The 25,197-nt window shown below is 40.5% G+C and overlaps 1 protein-coding gene across 1 annotated transcript; it reads left to right on the forward strand.

Moving 5' to 3' along the window:
* The first annotated feature begins 444 nt into the window (after positions 1-444).
* Positions 445-23,999, forward strand: LOC110162962 (MAGUK p55 subfamily member 4-like). The gene is made up of 18 exons (XM_055152692.1): positions 445-466; positions 2,068-2,186; positions 2,386-2,463; positions 2,613-2,696; positions 3,685-3,816; positions 9,996-10,077; positions 13,614-13,699; positions 13,775-13,846; positions 15,535-15,731; positions 16,184-16,242; positions 17,895-17,936; positions 18,025-18,049; positions 19,174-19,340; positions 20,681-20,761; positions 21,003-21,096; positions 22,424-22,532; positions 22,863-22,997; positions 23,817-23,999. Exons 1-18 carry the CDS (start codon positions 445-447, stop codon positions 23,997-23,999), a joined length of 1,767 nt encoding a protein of 588 aa, XP_055008667.1.
* Positions 24,000-25,197: the final 1,198 nt, after the last annotated feature.

A 25,197-nucleotide genomic window follows, 5' to 3' on the forward strand; every position in this document is an offset into this window, starting at 1 on the left:
AAAAATGTCACAGCTTTGATCTAAAGAGGTGGGGCTTATGAGTTTTGAACAGGAAGTTAATGGACCTGTTTCTTTTTTGAAGCTGCTTTAGATCAGTGTTGCGGTTTCCAACGAACAATATGTAAAATGATGATCTGTGTATGTAGTTTAAAGGCCTATGTGACACTGAGGTTTTAATGTTGTATCGCCATCACAAACATACCTGGAGTCATGTTTTGTTTATTCATGCAAATGTTTAACACGCAAACCCTGCATATTTAGGCTGAGTTCTTCTTTCAAAAGTTAAATCTCACAGGAGTCAATTTACCACAATTTAGGACTTTTAATTAGAATTTTCAGCCAATACCACTAACATTACCAGTACTCACTAGTTTCTCCATCTGTGTTGCTCTGTGTTGTTTGACTTATAGGCTGAATCCTGCACGTTTCTGATCCCACCATGTCATGATACAAACGATGGAGGAAGGTAAGAAAGACATTTATTACTGTTTTAGCGAAACATAAATGATTAAAGTTAAAGTCCAACCCACAATATTCTTACTGAGATACACCACACCACTCAATAATAGAGCGAAGACATGCACATTCCACACAAAGAGATCAGGAGTCTAACCCACAACCTCCTTTCTGTGCGGAGGAGATAGGATAACCGTTCTGCCATGGCGTCTTTAATTTGTGTGTAATCTCGCGTGAGGACTAATTCAGTGGGATTAGACTCTGTGGGTCAAAGGTCACATGTTAATCCGGACCCTGCGCCTCACACATCTGCCTGCGTGATCCGTCAGCTCCTTCAGTGCCTCAAATCGCTGGGTTGTAAATGACATCACCGCCTCCTGTTCTCCTGAAGGTGGACTCTGTCGACCCCGGAGGGACTTTTCATCCAGCAGTCAATGTCAATGAGGTTAAAGGTGTCAGGAGCAGTGTCTTGTTCTATGCTGTTCCAACACTACACTCTACTCTGTTTACTTACACCCCAAAATCTGATCATGATCTGATCTCAAGAGAAATGTTAACATATGGTTACATGCACACTCAAAATCTGATTATTAATGTTTTTTTAGTTATAAATTGTTAAAATGTAAATGTACAATATAATGTAAATTATCAGACAGATGTCTGTGTAATTCCTCAATTGTCCAGGTAGGATTCATTGCATGAAAACATTTCACAGCTCATCCAAGCAGCTTCTAGCCTGTTTCATCAGTCGGTTTCACTTTGTGGAAACCATCTGACCTCACAGCGTTAGGATTTGTGCGCTCGATGGTAGGCATGTATTTTTTTATTTAACTAATTGCTGCTATTTGGTCATGATGTATGTAATGTGCAAGTGTGTATATTAAGATTTTCCCAAATCCCGTAGGAAGAAGGGCAATAACGTCTTTCCCCTTGATAAAATTCACCAAACATTCTCTTTGTTCCGGCTTTAAATCCTCGATCTCGGGAATCGTTGCCAACACAGAATGTCTGTCTTAATCTACATCCATCTCAACCACTTTGTTTACTGTTGTGCTGTTCCACAAAAGGGACCCAGACAGACAGGACGAGTTTGACGTCATGGCTTCACAGCTCACACCTGATTGGCCGGTGCACGGTCTACAACTTCCAGGGTTCTTGCAAACTGTCTAGTGTATTCCGATTCCTGACCTAGTCGCTGGACAGAAATGAAATTGAGCGGAGGCACTAGGTGGCACCAGCCTGGCTAAGCAGCTTCTTTGATGAGCTGTGAAATATCTTCACTCAAAAAAAAAACTTTTATCCCATTGACAGAATTGAAATGTTCTTTTGTTATGACCAGAAAGAAATCTGATGATTTTACTGTTTACATTTTAATAATCTCCACACATTTGATAATAATCTGATTTTGAGTGTGTGTGACCACAGCCTTCTGATGTGAATAATCAGACTCATTTGTATTGTACTTTGTCTTTCAAATCCATCAGCTCCTCCCATATGCACTAATCAAGTTTACTATAACATGGCCAGTATATTATTATCCAGGGTTGGACAAATACATACTTTCTTCTCTTATCTTGTGTTTACATTATGATTTCTCTTGTTTGTTGTCAGGAGTGAGTAAGGTGCTGTCCAGTGTGGTGCAGGATGTCGATCTGGTCGTCAGCGGCAACAGTGGAGCTCAGATTGTGCAGGAGTTACTGAGCGCTCCATGGCTCTGTGCTCTGCTCAAGGTAAAACAATGACACACAAAACATTAGCCTCAAATATGGATCTTAACAACCAACCAGTCCAACCGCCTATACTCCACACATATGGAGCTCAACAGTCCTGATCCTGCTTCTGGAAGTCCATTTTCCATAGGAGTTCAAAAGTCTGTAGGAAAAATGAATGTTCTCAGATCTCAGAGGGTTTTTTCTTTCATTTCGTCAGATGTACGAGAGTCTGCTGCAGTTCCAGAGGCTGAGGCCCAGTCCTCTACTGCCGTACTCCACTGGTCTCTCACACGAGGTACTGGAAATGAATGACAAAATGTTATTGTTCATGCTATTCTGTTTCTGCTGCTGTCACTGCAAAGTCAGCATTTGTATTCATTAGATACTTAAATATATATTTTAATTTAAATCTTACGTAGTTGTACTTGTATTTATTTCTTGCAGATAATGTGTGTGATGTCGAAGATCCCACGCCCGTCATCTGAAGCCAGAGAGCTGTTTCGACTCCTCTGCTCTCCTCACATGAAGGTCTCAGCTCATTCATACTTACAAAATCTTGGTGAAAAGATGGTTGCCTGTTTTTCTCAAAAACTCTGGTAACCCTATTTAGAATTAGTTCACAACCTGTAATTTGATTATGTCATAATTTCAGATCCATGGGTCTAAAACCCATGGATCTGAAATTATGACATAATCAATGATCAAAAATTTGGACTGTTGCCATAGCAATGAACAACTCCCAACATATCTTTTATATGGTCAACTGTTCTAAAAATAGAACCATATAACAGAAAGCTGAAACCCATGAATATAACTCTATTGGAGATTTATGGAACATTATCATTGGCAAAGGATTGCATTCACAAACGTTGTGTCAGGTTTTGTTTCATGAAGATAGGCCCAATAAGTATGTCAACAATCCTGATAACCAATCTGACAGTTAAACAGCAAATATAAATGTATTTATACAAAAATAGCAATGCAAAAGGGGCATTTTCATTGTGCAGTTAAAATGTAAAACAGATTAAGGGTAGATTAGAAATACTATATTAAACCAAAGGAAATGTGTTTGTCAAAAGTATAGAAAATCAGATACTTCTTGATACTAAAACTAGTGCTGAAACTAATTACTGACTTGTATCAATACTGAAAAAGTCACATCCACAGGACAGAATGAACCGTATATATAGCTTTAAAATGATCTTGAGCTGTATCTGAAAAAGTATAAGAGCACATAGACTAGTATACATACATAGACCACTATGGAATCTGCCTGGACCTCTGAGGGATTACACAGATTAAAGACTACATGGGAATATAAAAGAAAGTACAATAATTTAATGTTGAAAATCACATTCTATTGTCTAGAGAAAGAGTGTTTTATTTATCATAGAGGTATCTGTATTGAGTATCGAGTCTATTCCTATCGGACATGAGTTTTTAAATTCGAGCTATACTTTTACAGATATACAGTAATGTTGTTCTCTGATGTCTAATTCCTCTTGTATTTGCCCAGGCTCTGCTCAGGTCACATGACACTGTAGCTCAGCAGGACTTTGACCCGGTCCTGGAACCTCTGCCCGATGACCTCCCTGATGATGAGGAGGCCGTGCGCATCGTGTGTCTCGTTAAGAACAACCAACCACTGGTGAGATTTTCTTTGTTATTGTAGATATTTACTCATAGGGCTGTTCTGTAATACAGTAGAGTCTAATCAATTCATAACAAATGAAAAACATGATTTGCAAACTATTTTTTGTGTTAAATTGCATATTATAAATCAGTATTGTTTTAATGTTCATGAAATGTACCAAATGGTGTGCTTATTTATATTTGGTAAGAAGAACTAAATAGATCAATAAGTAGAGCTCGGAGCTGTGTCGTCACATCTCAGAATTTTCAGTCTCGTGTTCTATGTTTTTGACACATATGGGCATGGCTAGAGGCTTCTGTCCTTCCTCTGTGTTCTGTCTGTAATCTGGTCTTGTAGACATGTGGAATGGCAGTGGCAGGGGCAGTAGTGAACACAGCTCTGTAGTGGAAGCTAAACTTTTTTTTTTAGAAGATGGCAAACTAGAACAAACTGCAGAACAAATAAATGCCTCCCTCACCTCACATCACATTTGTTCATTTGTTGCTCAATTTTGTCCATTTTGGTTAATTCTTAATTAACTTTATGCACCCTTTTGTGATTATTTAAGGCAGGGGTGTCAAAACTTTTTTCATCAAGGGCCACATATCTAAACACAGATGAAGCAGAGGGCCGATCGAGGGCCGTAGACTGGAGCGCAATACAGTGAATAATTAAAATATGTGCATGTTTAAACACATTAGAATGAGCCATCAGTCTGTATTCATGCTAAGATCCTTAAAACTAAACGCTAAATATTAAATATCAGCTTTATCAAGGTAGATTTTCAAAAAACTTGCAGTAAAAAGTTCATTGTTAATTGATACAAGATAATTAGGTCCAATTCACCTGGAAGCCTGAGGGCCAAGAAAATTTTGTCTGAGGGCCGCATTTGCCCCACGGGCCATAGTTTGGACATGCCTGGTTTAAGAGAATGCAGCCTTGTTAGAAACGTTTGGAAGTGTAAATGCAGTGATGGGTACCAGACGTGGAACGCACTGATTTCAGACCAGACCTTCCTGGTTCACGGAGGATAAAATGATCTATAATTAGATGCTTTTACAATATTTCTGTACTGGGGCAAAACAAAATTGTCCCTTTGTTGCACAAAAAGAATCATACAGCCCATGTAAAGGTCTTCTATTGGATGAGCACCATGAGCAAACACATTTTGATACAACATGTTCATCCCTTATGTTTCAATACTGTGTACAGACGCTTTGACTACTACCACTAATGCTTCTGACCATTTGTTTAACATCAGTGGGGGAGTTTGCACCGTGAGCCACAGAGGAGGAGGGCGTGGTCAGGGGAGGGGCTAGCCGCACCCGAAAGTGTAGCTCGACTCCTCCCATTTCACCACAGCCTCTCGACTAAGCCTTTCCTGCCCCAGTACCAGTCCACAGGAAGCTGCTGTGTTTGCCCTCAGGCATGGAGGGCAGGGCTTAACCAATCAGCCCCCTCTGTCTGTAGCCCCGCCCCCTACAGCGGTAAGAATGAGGAAGTGATGTCATTTCATACCATCCAGCTATCCATCAAGAACCCTCATAAAACAGCATCTTAATATACCACATTGTTTTGTTGGTCATGGTTTCACTCCTGCCTTCAGTAGAGAAACTGGATTCATATGGATTGAGTTTTCTTGTCACTGAAGCTGTACCTTACCTTACCTATGAATGGCAAGAAGTGAAATATTTCAGTCTTTCTGTTGTTGGATCATCATAATTCATTCTTTCATTGTCACTTTTAACCAATTCATTCATGAAACCATCTAATCACTTTTGATTAAGGGTGTAACAGTACAAAAATCACGGTTTAGTACGTGCCTCAGTTTTGAGGTCAAGGTTCATTTCATTTTCAGTACAGTATGGAAACAAAATGTAAAACCATTTGCTTGTTGTTTATTTGTGTTTATTAAACCAACAATTTGTTTTAATATTATAGAAACGGGATAATAAAATAAATGCAAAGTGCTGCGTGGTAATACTAATAAGTTAAATAAAATATTATCAAATAAGCAACAAATGCATGAAATATTATAAAAAAATAAATTCCTTGTAAACAGTAAACTAAACTTTTCAAAAAGTAAAGCGCAGCACGAACAGTTGAAGCATGAAGTTTTACTCAGTCTTCATATTTTTTTCCACAAAAAACAACTTGTCCACATTGTCTGCAGTAAGTGCAGATCTGCTGCAGTTCCAATGTCCCCAGCAGCTGAAATAACCTTTCAATAGGGACAGAGAACCCTGGGATGGGGAGTATGGGAGAGATTCTGTGTCGGCAAAAGGCGAAAGTGAGGACCGCGTGGTTCGGATGGACGTAGTCAAGGCGGGGGACAACTGTTGTCAAGGTGGCCACTTTAACTATAAAGCGCTGTGGGAAACACTGCCACCCCAATGACGGATGAGTATTAAAGAGCCACACACACACACAAATTGTGCAAATTCACACGTGCACAACCCTGCACCGAACCGAACGTCCTGTACCGAAACTATTCAGCACGAATACATGTACCGTTACTAGGGATGTGAATATTTGGCAAAAACACTATTCGAAAATCAATGACAGCTATTCGAATATTATTTGAAAATCGACCCCCCTTCCCCCGCCCGCACGCACACGTGCATATACGAGATGACAGATGGGGTATTTAAGCGCAAAAGTTTTAATCAAACAACAACATTCCAAATCAGAAATGAACATCTTAATTGAGCAACTCACATATGAAACAATATGAAATTATATTCAAGACTATCTCAATTTTAAAAACACATGACCAAGCACATACTGTAGCCCACTGCACTACTTTCATTGAGCTGCCCGCTGCAGAGACTCGCTCCGATGGCACAGACGTCGCAGACACACCTAAGTAAGCGCTTGCTAACTTTGTCAATCGGGGGTATTTCTGTCTGTTTGTTTTCCACCATGTCATCGGGTCAGTGTGGAGCGGTGGGCATATATCCTGGCAGTACTGAGTTCATTTGCGCATGTTCCTGTGTTTGGGCGTGTTTCGTTCTCAGATGGCTCTGCATGGTAGTGGTTGATCTATGGCTTGCTAGCGTCACCTGACAGATTTTACACTGAACCTCTTTGTCATTTAACAAAGTAAATGACGACCATATGGAACTTTTACTTGCTTTCTGCATTGCTAATGCGGCGCGGTAAGTTTTCTTCTTCTGTTATTCCGGAGCAGCCTCTACACTCTGCCTAGTCTACCGCGCCTACAGAGTTTTACAGTCTGTTAGCGCCACCTTCTGGCCGAATGCCGTACATGAAATATTGGTTAGGAAACGTCGTTATTCGAAATTACTATTCGATATTTGAACGTATGACGAATATTCGACTATTCGAAAATCATGTCTCATCCCTAACCGTTACACCCCTACTTTTGACAATCTCTTCCAACGTGTTCACTAGTGATGGGACTTCTTGTGTTGCCTACACTGCTTCTGTGCTGATTCTTGTCTTGGTTCAACATAAAGCTGTGTAAAATGCAAAAAACTCAGTTCCAATCATTCATGTTAAGGAACCTTTCAAAAGAGCCAACTTGTTCATGAACATCACATCACTAATGTTCACCAAGTTCAAAACAAAACACTAACATATTGCATCTTGATTTTTCATGACACCAGCTCTAAAAGCAGTTTAAGTTTCAATTTTCAATCTTGTTTTCTTGTGCTTTCGAATCAGAAGGACCCAAATGGAGCAACAGCACTGATGAATATTCGGTCCCTCCTCCTCCAGTCCCGGTCTGCAGTCTGAGCCTCCCCAACTCTCCTGCTCTGCACAAAAAGACCAGCACGTATGAACCTCAAAATCCGTCAATCTCCGCTCAGAACTATACCTCGAACTCTCTCCCCTGCAGTCCAGCCATGCACCGCTCCATTCCTCCACAAGGGGGCGGCACTCAACACACCTGCCTCCCCAGACACCGAGAAGATCGCCAAAACATCTACTGCAACTTCTCCCAAGTCCAAATGAAGCAGATCAACCAGCAACGCCCCGTGTTACGCAAACAACGAAGCATAGACGAGCTAAGATCTGTCGTGCAAAACATGGCCAGCGCTTTTAGCAATGAGGACGTCCGCCATCTTGGGCACAAAATGGCCACAGCGACAGAGCTAATGACGGACAGCGTAGAAGAGAACGCCCAAGCTCTGAACTTATTGGTTGAGGTCGTGGACAAACTTCAGGGGTTGATCGTCGCAAGTAAAAGCCAACCGTCGTCGCCGCAAAATCACCCGAAACATAAACAACGAATACCTCCTCAACCTCCAAGAAGAGTTTCGTCTTTGTCTCCTAAAATAGTTCGTAAAGCTCCAACGCGGTACCCACATCTGTTATCGACGTCTTCCTCCTCTAGTTCCTGTTCGTCTTCTTCAAATTCGCTACATTTTTGCCCAGATGCTTACAAACCGTCGAGAAGAAGTGACCCCAAAAAGTCAGTGACGTTTGGTAGTAGAAGCAATGGACAAGTGAGGCTAAACAACGGCTCTGTGTCAAGAGCGCCCTCTAGTGACCAATATGACTGTAACACCAGCTGCTTGACCACTAAGAAGAAGAAAAAGAAATAGTTAGCTGTAGTTGCAGTTAGGGATGGGCATGATTAGTCGACTAATTGGTAATTGATCATTAAGAATTTTGAATTTTAAGATTTTACTAATCACTTTTAAAGCTCATTTAGGTCTTGCACCAAGTTACATTTCAGGACTTTTAGCCCAGTATGAGCCTCAGGCAGGTCCCTGTGGCTGTTCCAAAGTCCAGGTTCTGGATGAACGGGATGGAACCTTTTCAGTCCGGGCGCCTCGGCTTTGGAACTGAGGAGATAAGACTTTCACTATCAGCATCATCTTTTAAATCACTTCTTAAAACTCATTTTTATCGGTTGGCCTTCCTGTAACTGGTTTTAGCTTGATTTTTTTCCACATTTCTTTTTATTGTATTTCTTTTTATTTCTTTATTGTATTTTTTGGATTGTTTGCATCATTGTGTATTTTCGTATGCTTTCTGAATGCTGTTTTTATGCTTTTTGTATTATTCTTTGTTGCTTGTACAGCACTTTGTAAATCTTATTTTTAAAAGTGCTTTTAAAAGATTTTATTATTATTATTATTATTATTATTATTATTATGTAACTAAAGAAAACCACAAAGTTTAAAAAATGTAAATGTAAAAAAGAAAAAGCACACAAAACAAGCTATTTTGCGATGTCAGTTTGGTAAATCATTTTGTTTTATTATGTGTGTAGAATCCCTCAGTCATCCAGGTAGAATCCACGGCAAAAAAAGAAATTCAATTTGTTCCTTATATCTGCCTAAAGGGAGGAGCTAACTACACTGAAACTATTCTGAAACTAACACTTGTTTACACTTGTTTGTTTTAACTTGTTTACAGTTTCTGTTTGGTAGCTAGGCCTATTGAACTTGCACTGAGTGTGGGGTTGTATTAGCATAATCATTCAGGACCATAATGGGAGCTTTTGTTTTATTAGATAAAACTAGGGTGACCAGACTTCCCTTTTTACTCAGAATAGTCCCAGTTTTGAGTCCCGTGTCCTCTATCCCAGTAGATTTAAACAAAACCAGTGATTTGTCCCATTTTTACACAAGAAATGTCCCAGACCTCCTTATTTTTGACAAATCTGATCCCCACTAACCATACATAGGGAATATACTGTCATTTATTTAACTAAAACACAGAAAACCACACTTAAAAATGCACAAAAGTAGCTCAGATTATACACTGACCCACAAGTGAGTCGAGAACAGACAAACATGTGCTCTTTTCACAGTTTTATTAATCAAAGTCTGGTCACCTTAGTAAAAAAAATATATATTAGTACAGTCCATATTAAATTTCATTGAAGTCATGATTTTAAGTAAAAATGTTTCATAATGTTTTAATATCCAGGCTGCTATGTTTATATGCTGTGTCTATGAATGTGAATAAATCAAGTTATGATTTTAATAATATCATTTTCTGGTCAATATAGTACAGCGCGTCCTTGTTCAGACTTGGTTTAGACCTTGTTGCATTGTGTTTTTAATGTAATAATTTTGACACTGCAGGTAAGTAACAAGATGAAAATGTATAGCTTTTTGGTCGTACATTCATTAATTAAATACAGTTTGTCTTTTTACTTTTATCTATCGATTTTCACTTGTTTGGCACTAAGATTTTGTATGATTCTTTAACAGGGCGCAACAATAAAACGGGATGAGAAGAATGGAGAGATCTACATCGCCAGAGTCATTCATGGAGGACTGGCTGATCGCAGCGGTGAGAAACATCTAATTTTATTCCACTAGTAGGAATAAAATGATAATATTTTTGCTGTCATTGATTAAACTTACATCCATATTTTTACATTTGAAGTTACTTGTTGATCAGGGCAAAAATTTAAGTTAACTGGACAATTAAAAAGTCTGGAAGAGGACATGGTTCAATCCTGGGCTAGTCCTATGTCCCATCCACATTATTACGTATTTGAGTCGTTTTCGTTGTGGATGCAGTGTTCGTTCACACTAATCCGATTGAAAACAGCTCCAGAGACGCAACGATCTGGTGCCACCAGCTCCCACGAATTCATCTGAGCACAGATCTGATCCGGCACTGTGTGGACGCCTGAAAACTCTTATACGCTGATGTAGGTCTATGCACCACAAAGTAATTCACCACCAAAATGCTAAGAGGCTAGAATATATGTCCATTCATATAAACGGTTTGTGTACAACCTGCAGACGTATAATCTCTGAAAAGCTTAACATGAACCATCTCCAATGCCACAGAACAGACTCATCATCAGCAGAACACCCCTCTGTCACAGAATGAACCCTCATATTCCACTGAGTCGTGTCCTTTAGTCCGACAGAAGCTGAACCGCATCATCGCACAATAGCGAGCAGTTTTTTGAGCTCTTCGTTTATGCAAATGTAGCACTTGCCACACTAGGGGTTTAGTACAGATATGAAGTATAGTAGTAGTAATAGTAATAACAACAGGCTAGATCAGAAGACAGGGTTCGGCTCGGAGGAAGTGAGGTGTTTAATAGTCACTTACACAGGATTGTAGTGCTTAGTTGTGGTGTTATTATTTACAGTGTACCAACAGACAGTATTTACAATATTTACAGATGTGCACATTCATGTGATTGCGTTCAGAGTTTATGAGAAGTTCAATGCGTTATAGTCCTTAGTCCAAGTGCAGTTGAGCAGCAGCAAAAGTTAATATAATCCATAGGGGGGTCATGTGAAAGGCAAAAAAAGAGAGTTCTGGAGATGGTTATGGTAAGGTGGGTGATTTCCAGCAGAGTCAATGAGGGACCCAGTGCCCACAGCAGGGGGCAGTGGGTGTGCTAGTGTGTGTGTGGGGTTGAGCGGCTGCTACGCCTCCTACCGCACCGGCAGATGCTTGCACTCTGAGTTTGGTTTGGGCAGTAGGCCTTAGCTCGCCATCCAGTGTCTGAGAGTCCAGTTTCTGGAGAGTTCAGTTTCTGTAAAGTCCAGTTCTGGACCTGGCCTGTGCAAAACAGGACCAGAAGTCAGTAATACCAATTATTTTGCATAATCAGAATCACGCGTACATGTACCAGGTCACGCGCCATGGCTCAAGCGCATCAGCACGCATTAGCATTAGCATTAGCATTAGCTCCGCACAGCAACAAACAAAGTGAACTCACCAGTTCCACTTAGTTTAAGCTCAAGGGGATCTCGACAGCACTTCGTCGTTAAGGCAAGAGGCATCTAGGGAAGTTGATGGCATAAGAGTTACTTTAATATACTTTTAGAGTGAAATAGTGAGTTTTTAGAGCAGTAATGGCCCACCTGCAGCAGCTCAGTCACACCCGGGACCGACACGCGTGGCCATGTTTAAAGAGCTTGGCGCAATTAGTCTCGCGATACGTGCGAAGTCTCGCGATAGTTGAGAACAACGGCGGCCAAAATATAAGGTAGAGCGGGCCAGGGACAGAAAAAATACCTGGGTTACACAAATGAGCCATGTGGTTTTAAATTTTGTCTCTGTAAAACGTAAACAAATATGCTCAAAGCTGTGTGGATAGGGAAGACTTGCAGACACAGAAACGACGTGTCTGGACGCAATTGTTTCCGATATGGTGATACGGTTATATGTCGGATTTGTTACAGTGTAAACGTAGTCCTAGTTCAGGCCTATAGTTCTGGCTCAGATCTGTTTTTTCCTGGTTTAGTTTTGGTTTAAATGTGGTTTAATCCTCTAGTATTGGATTAGTCATGGTTTAGTCCTGGTTTAGTCATGATCAAGTCCTGGTTTTGTCCATGTTTGGTTGTGGTTAAGTCCTGTTTTAGTCCTGGTTCAGCCCTGGAGTCCTGGTTTAGTCCTGTTAATCTTAGGGCCTATTTACACGAGAATGCTTGCAGGTAAAAACAACAAAATTATCAGAAGTGCCTTCCGTTTAGACAATGACAGTGTTTTTGGGGCTTAAAAACGTAAAAATCTGAAACCACCCTCCAGAGTGGAAAAGTTGAATGAGCTCTGCTGTAGTGTTTCCATCTACACTGCCCAAGACGCTAAACTCTGGTCAGATCTGCTCAGGTCGCATACGCGTTTACGTCACATACATACAGTACACAGAAACAAAAACCTTTCTCTGCTCTGGCCGCTCTAATAAATTTACAGGAGGCTTCCAACAAATGTACAGAATATGCACAGATACTATCCGTGAACAGAGAAGGATCTGCAATCACCTATGTCAAATTCTGGATGGACCACTTCATTTGCCTGATTCATTTTCACTTCGTAGAAACCGTCTGACCTTGCAGCATTAGGATTTGTTCACTCGACAGTAGGCGGGTACTTTTTATCATTTAACCAATCGCTGTTATTTGGTCGTGACGTATGTAATGCACCTCTAATGGGTATAACTGGTATATTAAACTTTTCCCAAATCCCATAGGAAGAAGAGGAATAACATCTTTGCCCTTGATAAAATTCACCAAACATTCTCTTTGTTCCGGCTTTAAATCCTCGATCTCGGTAATCGTTGCCAACACAGAATATATGGCTCTTTGCTGATTGGCTGGTGCCCGAACTTGCACTTTTGGAATTTTTGCACACCATCTAGTGCAGGCATGTCCAAACTATGGCTCGTGGCCAAATGCAGCTCTCAGACAAATATTTCTTGGCCCTCAGGCTTTCAGGAGAATTGGCCCAAATGACCTTGCATCAATGAAAAATGTACTTTATATTGCAAGTTTTTTTTTTTTTTTATCTACCTGGATAAAGCCGATATTTAATATTTAGTGTGTAGTTTTAAGGATCTTAGCATGAATACAGACTGATGGCTCATTCTAATGTGTTAAACATGCACATATTTCAATTATTCACTGTATTGAGCATCAGTCGATTGACCCTCTGCTTCGTCTGTGTTTAGATATGTGGCCCTTGATGAAAAACGTTTGGACACCCCTGATCTATTGTATTCTGATTCCTGACCTAGTCGCTGAAGAGAAATTAAATTGAGCGGAGGCACTAGGTGGCGCCAGCCTGGCTACCAGTTCGTTGCAGGCGAGCCAGACAGCATGCTCACCCAGTTGAATTCCACACACTTTTGCGTCACTGTATGCACGCAGATTTCCTCCCATAAACGCTCGTCTAGATGTGGAATAAAAAGTGAAGACGCAACGCCACTTTTGTATCTTCTGTTCAGAATGTCATCATATAAACGTAGCCTTAGTTTAGTCTTGGTTTCATTCTGGTTTAGGCCCTGCTTTGGTCCATGAATCACTGCTTGGGGTCTTTATCTAACTATCTGTCTGTCTCTGTGTCTAATCCATCAGGTCTCCTTAATGCTGGTGATGTTTTGCTTGAGGTGAATGGAAACCCAGTGGCAGGTTTAGAGCCAGAGCAAGTCATAAAAATACTGGTAATAATGATCTAAATAAAAGCAGTATGGCTGATTTTTAAAACATAATTACTGATTGTGGTTTTTCTGTTCCAGGTTAATTCACACGGCACAATTTTGTTCAAAGTCATCCCAAACTCAAGTCAGACCTGCAGCACCCAAAAGCCAGTAAGTGTCTTTGTTTGTTTGTGTAAAATCCTTAATCTGTTAATGGTACATTATGTCATTTTTCTGGTAGTTGGTCAGTCAGTCACCTGTTTGTCTCTGGGAGAATCTTTTCACTCTGCACGGGATGTTCTTCAATACGGCATTAAACATACTCAACATTTATTCAGTTACGGGTGTTTTTATTGCTTCAAACTACTGAAAAACAGTCTCAACAGTCTTTTTAAAGTTACAGTTTAAGCCACAATATAGACCATGTTTTCCATGTTGGTTTTTGTGCCTCCATGGAAATACTTTGGCTGTAATATTCCACAGAATAGTACAAAAAGGAAATGTTCTTAAGTATGGTTTTAACTTCCACAAAATTTCTGAGCATTATTGTCAGTGATAATCTAAATCGTAAAGAGCAGCTGACTGGGTGACCAGAAAAATGTATAAATCTCTTGGTATTGTAAGAAAGTTTGTACATTTCTGGACTCAAAAGTATACTAAGTATACTTACATTATACTATAGTTTAATTTATCCCTATCTGTCAAAGTGTAATATAGTCTGGACAAGCACTTTCTCAACTACTATATTATTGCTGCAAAAACATTTTGTTCAAATTGCAGCTCATGCCACTAACACTGTCTGCTTAACATTCTTAATATTTGTATGAGATTAATATTCATACATTTTTTATTTTTAGGTATAACATTTTTTATAATTCAACTATGATCCTCAAATATTTCACATTTTACTTTAAAACCAATGCAGAGATTCATAGATACAATACTCATCAAAATCCCAATTTTCATGCTCCAAACACGGGAAACTGTGGAGCAGTTTTCACATCTGGTTAGTGAGGCACATCAGAGGCGTTGTTTAAAAAGAGTTTGAGGAAATGTTTGATATTTCATGATAATGCCTGATAATCATTCAATTGTGAATGTTTCATAGTGTTTATATCCATGTTTGAATCAAATGAAATTAATCCAAGGTTGTAAAAGTAATTTATTTATTTATTTATTTTAATGCACAGTGATCATGTAAAATTTGTATGTATTCATAAGGTGGAGGCTTTAATATCAGCCCAAAAATCAATTTTTGCCTCTTCCAGTACCAGCTTTTTATTCTAGTGTTTTTTTTTGTTTTTTCTTATTGATACATTATATACATGAAAAAAAAAAAAAAATTTCCATGGAATGATGCAGATCACGTGCCACTTCCAGAAAGTTACCTACTATGCCTTAAATGTGAGCGCTGTTGCCTCTCCACAAAAGTGACATTAAACTTGGCCTGGTGGTGTCGCCTGCTTGTCTTTTTGAAGATAAATATGTTTAATGCCATGGAACGCTCCAGACAAAGCAATAACATCTCTATGGAGACAAGCAGGTGGTGGACCCTACACCCGTGAAGTGACGTAGTGCAGCTTTAAGGGTGAGTTACATGACATGGAAATATAAACTTCCCATAATTTCACTCTGAGCTGGAGGGCAGGGCAGAATTCTATCATAAAATTTCCTGTTTACCAAATGACCTGATTCAAATATTTTGTCCTGGTTTTTAATGCTTTTACTAGCTCTGTGCTCCCATGAAACAAAAAACGGGCACAAAGTTTTCATCCGTGTCCAGGAAATGAATATAAATCATTGTAATGAAAGCCCAGCACATGTTTTTTGTTTTTTTTGTTTGTTTGTTTGTGTGTGAGGTGTACATGCGAGCGATGGTGGACTACTGCCCCCTGGAGGACAGCTCTATCCCCTGTCCTGCTGCAGGCGTGGGCTTCTCTCGGGCCGATATTCTGGAGGTGGTGGACCAGTCGGACGGACAGTGGTGGCAGGCGCGCAGACTCCCCTCCTCTGGCTCCTGCGCTGGACTCATCCCCTCTGCCAGCAACCTCAAGAGGTACGAACCCTTATACAGCGTTTTCACAACAACGAACGGCGACATGCTGATCTAAATATAATAAAGGTGCTTTGTGTAACTTTTCTCACCTGCTTGTTTCTATGGAGATGTCATTGCAGTGCCTGGAATGTTCCACAGTGTGACATTAAACAGCTCTACCTTACATTTATTTAATTACAGGTGGTTTTGTAGCTCAAATAAACTGACATTCTGACTTCTAGAAAATCTGACCTGAAACTTGGTCTAGGTTTGGTCTCCATGACGATAGAAAGGTTTAATGCCATGCTGTGAAATATTCCAGACAAAGCAATAACATGTCCACGGAGAAAAGCATTTGACAGAGCCTCCATCAGAAAAGTTACACAGTGCACCTTTAAGTCCGTAATACCCTTTCCCTTTAACTTTTGTATTTGTTCATTCCAATACAAAAGTTATGATTTGTTGTTTCGCAGTAAGCAGAGGGAGCAGTGGTGGTGTCAGCCTTTACAGTCTCACACCTGCATCAAACCACGTGAGTCCTCCTGGTTTTATGTACTGTATTTTTCTATAACACTATAAGTCGCTCTGGAGTATAAGTCACACCAGCCAAAAAATGTGTAATGAAGAAAAAAACATATATAAGTTGCGCCGGACCATAAGTCGCACTTTCTGGGGGAAATCTTTTTTTTAGAAAATCAGAGACCAGAAACCGAACATTTCCTGTTGAAAGTCAAGTTCTAGTAATAACAATAGAAGAGAGAACAACAGACTGTTAACGTCACATATGAACAGTTCTTCAGATAAACTATAACATAAACAACAGAACAGAACAAGTTTAACAAACTCTCCATCTCACTCCAAATCACTAAATCCATTCAATTCTTTATCCTCGGTGTCACTTCTGAACAACTCCATGACCTCCGGAGGTAAACGGAGAGCTGTTTCCTCTTCTGTGTAGCTGTCGTCAGACTCAGCATCAGTTCCAGTTAGAATTATTCTGGTCTTTCTGAATCCCGACAGGATGGTTTCAGTGTCACTGAAGTCCAGACTTTGTCCATTCATCCAGTGACTTCAGGAAAGTTTCATGGTGCATCCTCCCAGTGTCACAAATTTCTCACTCACTCCAAACTTTCTTTCTGCTGCTCGATTACCGTTTTCAGATGCAGATTTCATGACTTGCAGTTTGTAATCTGCAAAATCTGATTTTATTTTGGGGGCATTTGTGTTCAGTCTTCTCAGTCGTCTTTATAAGTTTGTTTAAATTGTTCAGAGGTACAGAAGTAATGTGATCGACTGACATGATACAGACAGAACAAAGGCTCTTTCTGCAGGAGACATGCGCAGTAGAGTGAACTTCACTCTACAGTGATGCAGGAGGAACAGGAGCAGCAGATACTGACACACAAGACTAAAGCGCCCTCTTGTGGCTGTCAGTGTGAACATTTTAATATTGAAGTCGCACCAGAGTATAAGTCACAGGAAACACCCAAACCATGAAAAAAGTGCGATTTGTTAGTCCGAAAAATACAGCACATCATACCTGATCTGATCATTTGATATTTTATTGACTAACGTTTTGTTTGTTTTTTTCTGCTGCTGACAGTGACTTTGGGAGACAATGGTGAGTGACCTTCAGCCATATACTTACCCCTTACCTTAATGAAATAATGAAAGGTCCACTATGGAAGTTTTTCAATGTTTCTCTCTATGGAGATTTATTGAATTCAGGTGTAATAATAGTTGAAAAAATTGATTCACCTCACCACAGATCTGACCTGTAACTTGGCCTGGCTTTTGCTTTTCTGAATGGAAATAGACATGTGCTAATACAGTAGTAGTAGTAGTTTATTCGGTCATTTTGCAGCACTACAAAATAAAACAAAACAAAACTTCGACTACAACTCCATAGATCATGATCAAAAGGGTTTAGGGGCTAAAGTAAAAAGTACTAATAAAGCCAAACCCTATAAAACAGAATTCCAAGAAATAAAGCAACATATGAACAGCAAGTTTGCATTTACGACTTACTGTATATATAAAAGACAAAATATAAGTTAAAACAAACAAAATTTTGTGCATCAGCTGCTGGAGTTGTTTATTTATTTTTGCTGGATTTATTTGTAATGGACAGCTCAAACTCTATTGGTGTTTCTACACAATTTTCATTTTGTTGTATGTGTACAGAGAAAGACCAAACTGAAATGGATGACCAGAACATTGCAGCAGGTACGAAGAAATTTAACAGCAAAAATTAGAACATTATTTTCACTGCATTTTCAAATTATAATTCTCGTTTTTTTTATTTCTTCCTCAGATGCAGAAGATTTAAACATGGGTGGGTAAGTGTGTTTCAGTAGCTTAGAGTTTAGCTTTTAGTGCAGTATTTTAACTTCATGAATGTGGTACTTTTGAGTGAAATCATGTTTGTTTATTGATTTACTTACCCTCCTTTTTACAGATGACGTCGATGCAGATGAAATGGACAAGTTGTATCTTGGTAAGACTGATTTCGAATTTTCTCCACGAACTAAAAAACAAATTTTAGAGTCTTGGTTAAGATCTACTTTGAAGCTGGTTTATTCCTCCGCTCAGGTCCTCACTATCTCTTGGTTGAGTTCCAAGTTTCCTGTCCAGATATAGTTCTTATTTATACTTGGTTTAATCCGGTTTTAATCCTGGTTTGGTCCTGGTTTAGTCCGCGTTGGTGGTAAATCCTGATTTAGACCAACTTCAGTCCTGATTTGCCTCTTGTTCAGTCCTGTTTTAATCCTGGTCCAGTTCTAGATCTGTTCAGGTTTTAGTCTTGGTTTAGTCCTGGTTTAGTCCTGATTTAGTCTTGGTTTAGTTCTGGTTTGGTCCTGGTATAGTGCTGGTTAAGTCCTGGTTTCGTCTTGTTTTTGTCCTGATTTATGCTCGATTTAATCCTGGTTTAGTCCCAGTTTAGGCCCTGTTTAGTCCTGGTTTAGTCTTGATTTAGTTCTGGTTTAGTCCTGGTTTAGTTCCAGTTTAGGCCCGATTTAGTTCCGGTTTAGTCCTGGTTTAGTCCTGGTTTAGTCCCAGTTTAGGCCCTGTTTAGTTCTGGTTTAGTCCTAGTTTAGTTCCAGTTTAGGCCCTGTTTAGTCCTGGTTTAGTCCTGGTTTAGTTCTGATTTAGTTCTGGTTTAGTCCTGGTTTAGTGCTGATTTAGTCCTGGTTTAGTTCTAGTTTAGTCCTGGTTTAGTCCCAGTTTAGGCCCTGTTTAGTCCTGGTTTAGTCCTGGTTTACTTCTGATTTAGTTCTGGTTTAGTCCTGGTTTAGTCCTAGTTTAGGCCCAATTTAGTTCTGGTTTAGTTCTGGTTTAGTCCTAGTTTAGTCCCAGTTTAGGCCCTGTTTAATCCTGGTTTAGTTCTGGTTTAGTCCTGGTTTAGTCCTGATTTAGTCCTGGTTTAGTCCCAGTCTTAGTCCTGTTTCCGGTTTCTTCTCAGCTGGTTTCGTAGAAGTTTTCGTTTCTGGCGGAGGAGTTCATTGAGGAGGAGGAGGCAGTCTTGTTCATCCTGTTGCCCCGGGAACAGCGCTTTGGCCACGCCCTACGAGGAAGTGACTCTGTACCAGCGCCCCCTAGAGGACACGCACAGACTCATCGTTCTTGTGGGTGAGAGAAAAATACTCCTTAATCTTCTGTCTACATTCTTACATTACACACACAGGTATTTCAGTACATCTTATATTTCTTATATTATATTGTATAATTTGAAGGTGTATTATGTAACTTTTCTAATGGAGTACCTGTTGCCTGCTGTGCCATGTTATCACTTTGCTTGGAATGTTCCACAATACACCATCTATTTTGTGTTCATTTAGTTACAGCATTTTTTATGGCTACCAAAAACATTCTTACTGTGAGCGGGGTTGCCTCTACACAGATCTGACTTATAACAAATCCTGACAACATCATCTATTTTTTGTTTTGTTTTAATGAATACAGATACAGTATGATGCCATATTGTGGAACGTTCCAGGTAAAGCAACTGCCATGGAGACAAATCTTTCATCCAAATTTAGATTTCCATTTGAATCCTCCTTTTTAAAACATAAATCACAAATTTAATCATAATACTTGCTAGGGGTGTAACGGTACATGTATTTGTGTAGAATTGTTTCGGTATGGGACGTTCAGTTCGGTGCAGGGCTGTGCATCAGTGAATTTGCACTATTTTTGTGTGTTTACATTCTGCCACTACATGTGCAGCTACACGGAAGGTTGTGCTCTTTAATATTCACGAGAGAAGTCATCCGTAATTGGGGCAGTGTTTCCTGCAGTGCTTTATAGTTGTGGAGGCCGCCTTGACAACAACTGCCCTCCGCCTTGACTATGGCCCTCCGAACCACGTGAATCCTCGCAAAACTACAGTCATAGCACCACAGTCCTCACTTGTGCCTTTCGTAGGCACAGAATCTCCACTCCCCACTCACATTGTAACTGCAGCAGATGTACACTTACTGCAGACAATGTGTGCAAGTTGTTTTTTTCTGTCCAGAAATGAAGAATATGAAGATTAATTAAAACTTCATGGTGAAACTGTTAGTGCTGCACTTTACTTTTTTGAAAAGTTTTCTTTACTATTTACAAGGAATTTATTTGTTTATAATATTTCATACATTTGTTGCTTATTTGAGAATATTTTAGTGAACTTATCAGTAAACTTATCAGCAGCATTTATTTTATTTTCCCGTTTGTATAATATTAAAACAAATTGTTGGTTTAATAAACACACAAATAAACAACAAGCAAATGGTTTTCATTTTGTTCCCATACTGTACCGAAAATGAACCAAACTGTGACCCCAAAACCGAGGTATGTAGCGAATGTGATTTTTTTGTACCTTTACATCCCTGTTACTTGCTATAATACGTGTTTGGGTTTTTTTGTTTTTCAAAATTGTGCAGCTCTAACTTCATTTATGAACTTATGCAGTGTTTTCCTTTGCTCAGGTGCATCAGGTGTTGGAGTCAATGAACTGAGGAAGAGGCTGATCAGAATCAACCCTTTAATTTTCCAGGGACCTGTTCCACGTAAGTTATTAGACTCCAGAATGAGGTTTGTTATAACTCAGACTGACTCTAGCCAACAGTTTTTCACTTTTTGTTGAAAATCAAAGGCCTAAATATTTCCATCAACACTCATATTGATCAAAGTGCTGCACATAATAGTAATATAAACCAACATTTAGTTCTAAAAGGCAGTAGGATTGGATGCATTTACATATTTCCTGTCCATTCAGATGGTGTTTCTTATGTGGTCTGCTGTTTTCAGACACGTCGAGGCCGATGAGAGCGGAGGAGCAGACTGGACGAGAGTACCATTTTGTGAATAGAGAGCAGTTTGATCAAATGATCTCCAACCACAGGTACAATGCTGATAGTAATTCTTAGCTCCTCCTACTGAGTTTAAAATGCAGGGGGGTCTGGGATCAGGCTCATTTCTATGATCCGGTCTCAGCAATCACTAGGGATGGAACAAAAACTGAAATGTCATGATACGGTATCGTCAAAAGTCTCACTATAATTAGACCCTCACAATTGCTTTTGCCTCACCATGGTGCAGCGATAGATTAGACTAAAATCAGAGGGAATTGTTATGGTGGTTGTTATGGTTGTTATGGTGGTTGCTATGGTGATTACTATGGTGGTTGTTATGGTGGTTGCTATGATGGTTGTTATGGTGGTTGCTATGGTGGTTGTTATGGTGGTTGTTATTGCAGTTGCTATGATGGTTGTTATGGCGGTTGCTATGATGGTTGTTAGGGTGGTTGTTATGGTGGTTGCTATGGTGGTTGTTTCATAACAACTTGCATATGGTGTGGTTGGTTAACCACCATAGCAACCACCCTAACATCCACCCTAACAACCACCATAGCAATCACCATAACAACCACCCTGACAACCACAGTAGCAACCACCATAGCAACCACCATAACAACCACCATAGCAATCACCATGGCAACCACCCTGACAACCATAACAACCACCATGACAACCACAGTAGCAACCACCATAGCAACCACCATAACAACCACCATAGCAATCACCATAACAACCACCATAGCATTCACCATGGCAACCATCATGGCAACCATCATAACAACCACCATAGCAACCATAGCAACCATCATAACAACCACCATAGCAACCACCAACATAACAACCACCATAGTAATCACCATAGCAATCACCATAACAACCATAACAACAACCATAGCAACCACCATAACAGCCACCATAGCAACCAGACTGGTTCAGTTTACATTACCCCTGTCCACAAAAATGTGGCATTTCTTCCTCCTTAATCACGCTGCTGGCTTCTTTTCCCCTAACAGTAAAAAATATTAGTGTTTAATGGAAATCTATCCAAATACAAAAGTTTGAGCTGACTTTTCATCACATTAGCTGCAGATTACTAGGGAAACTTTTAGCTCAAAGCTCCATGGTTGACGCAGTTAAAAGCAAACTTATCTGACAGTTTTGTGGGAGTTATGGTCGTGTTTTTCTTTTACAGTTGTGTTAGTGATGATTTTATAAAGTTGAAAGTGTGTACTCATGTTTTCTCTGTTCTACGCACAGGATTTTCGCTCCATATTTTTGTCATGGCAGCACACATTTTTTTTGCCCCAGAATGCACTGTGCAGGCCACTTCCATTCCCTATTGACTGTACTTACATATTGTGGTGTGTTTAGGTTTGTAGAGTACGGGGAGCACAGGGGACATCTGTATGGAATCAGTTTTGAGGCGACTGAAGAAGTCCTTCAGCAGGGACGGATCTGTGTCATCGACGTTGAACCAAGAGTGAGTCAATGCATCTGACCCTCTCCTCTACTCCTCTGACCCTCTACCAGCTCCATCTGACTCTCTCCTCTGCTCCATCTGACCTTCTCCTCCTCTGACCCGCTCCTCTGTTCCTTTGAACTTCTCCTCTGTTCCTCTGACCCTCTCCTCTGCTCTTCTGACTTTCTCCACTCTGCTCCATCTGACCATCTCCTCTCTGCTCCTCTGACCCTCTCCGTTGCTCCTCTGACCATGTCCTCTCTGCTTCATCTGACCTTCTCCTCTCTGCTCCTCTGACCCTCTATCTGAATGAAAAAAGTACTTACAAAGTCTTTTTTACGATATTTGCAGAGTATCCAGTCGCTGCGGACGAAGACGCTAAAACCTTTTGTCATTTTCGTCAAAGTTCCAGAGTCTGACAAACTTAGAGAAACCAGGAGAGAGGCTCAGATTTTAACCAAACACGGCCAGAACCGGACGTTTACGGTAAAGACACCAAGAAAGACCAGAGCAGGACCAGGCCAAGACCAGTCCAAGACCAAAGAGCAAACCAAAGACCAGATTACGACCAAGATCAGACCAAGATCAGACCAAGATGAGACCATGACCAAAGACCAGACCAAGACCAAAGAAAGACCAGAACAGGACCAGACCAAGACCTCACCAAGACCAGACCAAGACCACAGACTAGAGCAGACCAAGACCAGACTAGATCAGACCAAGATCAGATCAAGACCAGACCATGACCAAAGACCAGACAAAGCCCAAGATCAGACCAAGACCAATGAAAGACCAGCAAAGGACCAGACCAGCAGACTATGACCTCACCAAGACCAGAACAAGTCCAAAGAGCAAACCAAAGACCAGACTAGACCAAGACTAGTCCAAGACCAAAGACCAGACCAAGGTCAGCCTAAGACCAGACCAAGACCAAAGTCCAGACCAGACCAAGACCAAAGAAAGACCAGCAAAGGACCAGACCAAGACCAAAGAGCAGACCAGTCCAGATCAAGACCAGTCCAAGACCAAAGAGCAGACCAAAGATCAGACCAAGACCAAACCAAGGTCAAACAAAAGTCCAGACCAAGACCAGACCAAGACCAGGCCACGACCAAGACCAAGGACCAGAGCAAAGACCTGATCAGAGACAAGACCAAGATAACAACTTCACAAACCTGATGTGATGCAAAGGGGGAGTGACTTAGCATGGAGAGCAAATGAACGGGAGACTCAGAACATCAAAAGCAAAACTGAAAGTTCTAAAAGATGTTAATATGTTGTTTTAACGTTGTTTTGTGATTTCAGGAGGAGGACTTTGTGGAGCTGGAGGACACGTCTAAACTCATTGAACTGAAGTACAGGCAGTTCTTCGACTGTGTTTTAGTGAACGGAGATCTGAACCAGTCCTGTCTCCAGCTCTGCTCCATGGTCCAACGCGCCCAGGACCAAGAGAACTGGGTCCCTGTGAGCTGGACCAGAGAAGACTAAGACTAAGACCATTGAAAGACTAGATAAAGACCAGACCAAGACCACACCAAGACCAAAGAGCAGACCAAAGACCAGACCAAAGAGCAGACCAAGATCAGACCAAGACCAGAGCATGATCAAAGACCAGACTAAGACCAGACAAAGGTCAGACCAAGACCAAAGAAAGACCAGAGCAGGACCAGACCAAGACCAGACCAAGCCCAAGACCAGCCCAAGACCAAAGAACAGATCAAAGAAAGACCAGAAAAGGACCAGACCAAGACCAAGCCCAAGATCAGCCCAAGACCAAAGAGCAGACCAAAGACCAGACCAAGACCAAAGAAAGACCAGAAAAGGACCAGACCAAGACCAGACCAGACGAAGACCAAAGAGCAGAAGAAAGAGCAGACCAAAGACCAGACCAAGACCAAAGAAAGACCAGAAAAGGACCAGACCAAGACCAGACCAGACCAAGACCAAAGAGCAGAAGAAAGAGCAGACCAAAGAGCAGACCAAAGACCAGGCCAAGACCAAAGACCGCACCAAGATCAGACTGAGACCAAAGAAAGACCAGAAAAGGACCAGACAAAGACTAGACCGAGACCAGTCCAAGACCAAAGAGCAGACCAACGACCAGATCAAAGACCAGACCAAAATCAGACCAAGATCAGACCAAGACCAAAGAAAGACCAGACCGAGACTAGACTGAGACCAGACAAAGACCAGACCAAGACTAGTCCAATACCAAAGAGCAGACCGAGATCAAATCAAGACCAGACCAAGACCACGACGAAGGACCAGACCAAAGACCTCATCAAAGACCAGAACAAGACCAAAGACCAGACCAAGTTAGATATTCTGAATTCTGATCATTTATCTGCACAATGAAAAAGAGTCTAACTGAACAAATACAAGATAGATCAATTTAATGCCATACTGTGGAACATTCCAGACAACGCTGTAACATGTTCATGGAGACAAACCGGTGACGGACTTAGAGGACAAAGAGAGAGACCTTATTATTATGTATTTATTTATTTAGTTCTTACTCATGTTGTTTCCTCATAAAAACAAACTTGCTTCATTCACTCACTCCACTCCAGAACTCCAACGTTTTTTTAGATTTGTAGCAGTATATTTAAGTACCACTGTAGTTTTATTAATGGTATATTCTTGTATGTATAGAATTAATTCAATAAAAATATTCTGTTAAGTAAAA

Source organism: Boleophthalmus pectinirostris, unplaced genomic scaffold (genome assembly GCF_026225935.1).
Source record: "Boleophthalmus pectinirostris isolate CB_2022bp ecotype Guang Dong unplaced genomic scaffold, ASM2622593v1 HiC_scaffold_1, whole genome shotgun sequence".
In the NCBI taxonomy this organism is placed as follows: Eukaryota; Metazoa; Chordata; class Actinopteri; order Gobiiformes; family Gobiidae; genus Boleophthalmus; species Boleophthalmus pectinirostris.